The sequence below is a fragment of the Lagopus muta genome, chromosome 6, assembly GCF_023343835.1.
Source record: "Lagopus muta isolate bLagMut1 chromosome 6, bLagMut1 primary, whole genome shotgun sequence".
NCBI classification, from domain to species: Eukaryota; Metazoa; Chordata; class Aves; order Galliformes; family Phasianidae; genus Lagopus; species Lagopus muta.
In genome coordinates this window covers 54268843-54271997 of record NC_064438.1, presented here as the reverse complement: position 1 = coordinate 54271997, position 3155 = coordinate 54268843, and the positions used below count along the sequence as shown (strand labels likewise).

At 62.8% G+C, this 3155-nt stretch overlaps 1 protein-coding gene across 2 annotated transcripts; it reads right to left on the bottom strand.

Annotated features, from left to right (window-relative positions):
* Positions 1 to 590: 590 nt before the first annotated feature.
* Positions 591 to 2604, bottom strand: SIX1 (SIX homeobox 1). Of its 2 annotated transcripts, XR_007377686.1 has the most exons (3): positions 1875 to 2604; positions 780 to 1161; positions 591 to 678 (listed from the first exon to the last, which is right to left on the bottom strand). XR_007377686.1 is itself a non-coding variant. In XM_048948330.1 (2 exons), the coding sequence occupies exons 1-2, from the start codon at positions 2432 to 2434 to the stop codon at positions 873 to 875; spliced, it is 849 nt and encodes a 282-aa protein (XP_048804287.1). In that variant the 5' UTR covers positions 2435 to 2604; the 3' UTR covers positions 591 to 872. The 2 variants fall into 2 exon arrangements, 1 of the variants encoding a protein (XP_048804287.1); XM_048948330.1 differs by having other exon boundaries at positions 591 to 1161.
* Between the last annotated feature and the right edge of the window lie 551 nt (positions 2605 to 3155).

Here is a 3155-nt window from a genome sequence, read left to right as displayed (position 1 = left end):
GAGAAGAGCGCAGCGTCGGGGTTCTGCCATCAGCGGTGTTTAATTTCGGCTGTTTGAGTACAATAGAAAAGAAACCTGAAAGCACACGCGAGGTCGGTAACACAGACTCGAGGCAGACAGCTGCGGGCTTACTGAGAGGCAGAGCTGGGGGTTGGGGGGGGGGGGGGGGGGAAGAGGCAGACAGAGAGAGACGCTCGTGCAGAAGGAAAGGGCCGTCCGCATTTATTTTCGCTGTTGTTCTTGTCCTAATGTGAAGCCGAATCGCTGCGTGTCCCGGCAGGGGAGCAGCACCGCCGCGTTAAGACATAGGCACTTGGTAAAACCCTCATACTGCCGCTTCCTAATTATATATATATATATATAATATAATATATATATATATATTTCTTTTTTAATTTTAAACTACATCGAAATCCTTCCGGTGAAGCTAAATATGAAAAAAAAAAAAGAAATGTAAACGAAAAGTTCCCCTCCCTCCTCCTGCTGCCACAAAGGGCCCTGTGCTCCCTCTGCCTCTGGGCCGCATCAGTTGGGATTTATGGGGCGCAATGGGGATCCGAGGTTCGGGGTTGGATTTTTTTCCCTCCCCTCTCCCCTTTCATTTCTCTTTCTGTTGTTGTAATTCCCGCTCACTTGAACTCGAAAGGCTGAGGGCTTTCTGCCGCTCTCTGCGTTTGGCTACGTGGAAAAAAATAACAATAATAATAATAATAATAATAATAATAAAAATAACGACAGTAGGGAAGGGAGTTGGGGGGCGGGGGGGGGGGGGACCGGACCTGGAGCTGAGACCGTGGAGAAGAGCCGAAGTCACGTTCAGGATCACCGTCCGCTATGTACAACCGAGAGTCCGTGTTTGAGAGTGGAGCCCTTTAGGAGCCCAGGTCCACCAGGCTGGAGGTGAGCGGCCCCAGCAGCGAGTCCTGGAGCTGATGGCCCGGGAGGCTGTGCGTGCCCGGGGGGGCGGGCAGGGAGCTCAGCGGGTACGCGGAGCTCCTGCCGTGAGCGAGGTTCCCCTGCAACAGGAGGACCGAGTTCTGATCCGGGCTCTGCGGCGGTGAAAATTCTTCCTCGGAGCTGGACATGAGGGGTTTGCTCCCGTCCAGAGGGGAGAGCTGGTTGGGTTTGTTGGTGGCCGCGTTGTTGTTCTCCGTGTTCTCCCTGCGAAGGCAGAAGCACAGCGGGCGGTCAGGGCGGGGGCCTCCGGGATGGGGGAAGGAAGGGAAAAAAAAAAAAAAAAAAGAAAAAGAAAAAGAAAAGGAAGAAAGCGCCCAGTATGTTCCTAACGGATCGTCCCGCAGCTGCCGGGCTCGGCCCCTATTTAGACAGCTGCTGCACATCGCGCGTCCCGGAGCTGCCGGGAACCGAGGTGAGGAAGGACGAGGGGACTCCGCCGTTCCTTTTCGTCCGTCTTTTTCATTGCAAATCCCAGCGCGGCCCCGCGGGCCCGGGAACGGCGCTCGGTGCTCGGCGGGGCCGGGAAGGATTCTCGCCCCGCGGGGCCGCGGGCGGACGCGGAAGCGAGAGGAGATGCGGGCCGGGCCGCAAGAAACAGCCGCCGCGAGCCCACACCGCGCGGAACCGCCGGAGATCCCCCCGGGGCCGGCAGCTGGGCCGCGGCGCTCGCGGCCCGGAAGGCACCGAACAAAGGCGGGGGCGGCCCGGGAGAGCCGCCGGAGAGGAGGGGATGGAAGGGGGGGATCGGTGCCCACGGGCAGGTGGGACCGGGTCTGGACCGTCCGGCGGCGGCGGCTCCGGTGCCGCGCGTCCGGCGGAGAGCACAACGCGGAACGGGGCGTCGGGGGGATCGGGACGGCTGTCCGCGCGGGGCCGGGAGAAAAAAAGGGACGAAAGCGGGAGGGGAAGGCACGTACCTCTCCTTGGCCTCCGCCGCCCGGTCCCGCTGCCGCCGGTTCTTGAACCAGTTGCTGACCTGCGTGGTGGTGAGCCCGGTGGCCTCGGCCAGCTCCCGCTTCTCGCGGGGAGAGGGGTAGGGGTTGTGCGCGTACCACTCCCGCAGCACCCCCCGCGACTTCTCCTTGAAGCAGTAGCTCGTCTCCTCGCCGTCCCAGATGGTGCGGGGCAGGGGGAACTTTCGGCGCACCCGGTATTTGCCCACGGCTCCCAGCGGCCGCCCGCGCAGCTTCTCGGCTTCCACGTAGTGCGCCTTGAGCCAGAGCTGCTGCAGCTTGGGGTGGTTGTGGGGCGAGAACTGGTGGCTCTCCAGGATCTTGTAGAGCTCGCGGAAGTTGCCCCGGTGGAAGGCCACCACCGCTTTGGCCTTGAGGACGCTCTCGTTCTTGTGCAGGTGGTCGCAGGCCGGCAGCGACCAGAGGAAGCGGCCCAGGCGCTCCAGGTTCCCCCCCTGCTGCAGCACCTCGCACACGCAGGCGACCTGCTCCTGCGTGAAGCCGAACGACGGCAGCATCGACATGGCCGGGGCCGGGCGCCGAGGGGCGGCTCGGGGCTGCGTGCGGCACCGGGAGGCGGCGGAGGGGCGGGGAGAGCCCCGGGCCCGGTCCCGTCCCCAGAGCGGGGAGGCGCGGAGGCGGCCGCGGCGGCGGAGCGGGGGATGCTCGGCGGAGCGCCGGGGGGAACTTTGCCCCCGCTCCGCCGCCGCCGCCGCGCTTAAAGCGCCCGAGCCCCCGCGCCGCGCTGATTGGGCGCCCGCGGCTCGGCCCCCGTCGCGGAGGGCCCCGACCCGGCCCGGCCCAGCCCAGCCCAGCCCGGCCCGGCGGGCAGAGCCTCGGCACGGGCGGGCGGGGCCTGGCGGCGCGGCCCCGGCCTCGGCGCGGCTGCGCGGGTGCGGCTGCGGCTGCGGCTGCGGGGGGAGCTCCGGGCACGGCGCGCCCCGCACCCCGCGGGCATCTGCGCGGCTCTCCTGTTTCCATTCCGCTTCGTTTGTTAGCTTTTCATTTTTCTTTATTTTTTCTTTGGTTTTTCCTTTCTTTATTTTTTCTTTATTTTTTCTTTTTTTTTTTTCTTTTTTTTATTCTTTCATTTATTTCCCTTCATATACTTTTTTTTTTTCTTTCCAATTTCTTCATTCTCTAAATTCCCCTCCTCGTCCCGTCTTCCATCACCCTCACTCCAGGCGTGAATGAATAAATACCGCTCGGCCGCACAGCGGATGCCGAGCGCTGAACAGCAGAGCG

What these genes read in the sequence shown, in the direction of transcription:
- SIX1 (XM_048948330.1), bottom strand. Translation starts at nt 2,434, where the DNA reads ATGTCGATGCTGCCGTCGTTCGGCTTCACGCAGGAGCAGGTCGCCTGC. An exon ending in GCGGCGGAGGCCAAGGAGAG is followed by an intron (nt 1,162 to 1,874) that starts GTACGTGCCTTC and finishes CTGCCTTCGCAG; the next exon opens with GGAGAACACGGAGAACAACA.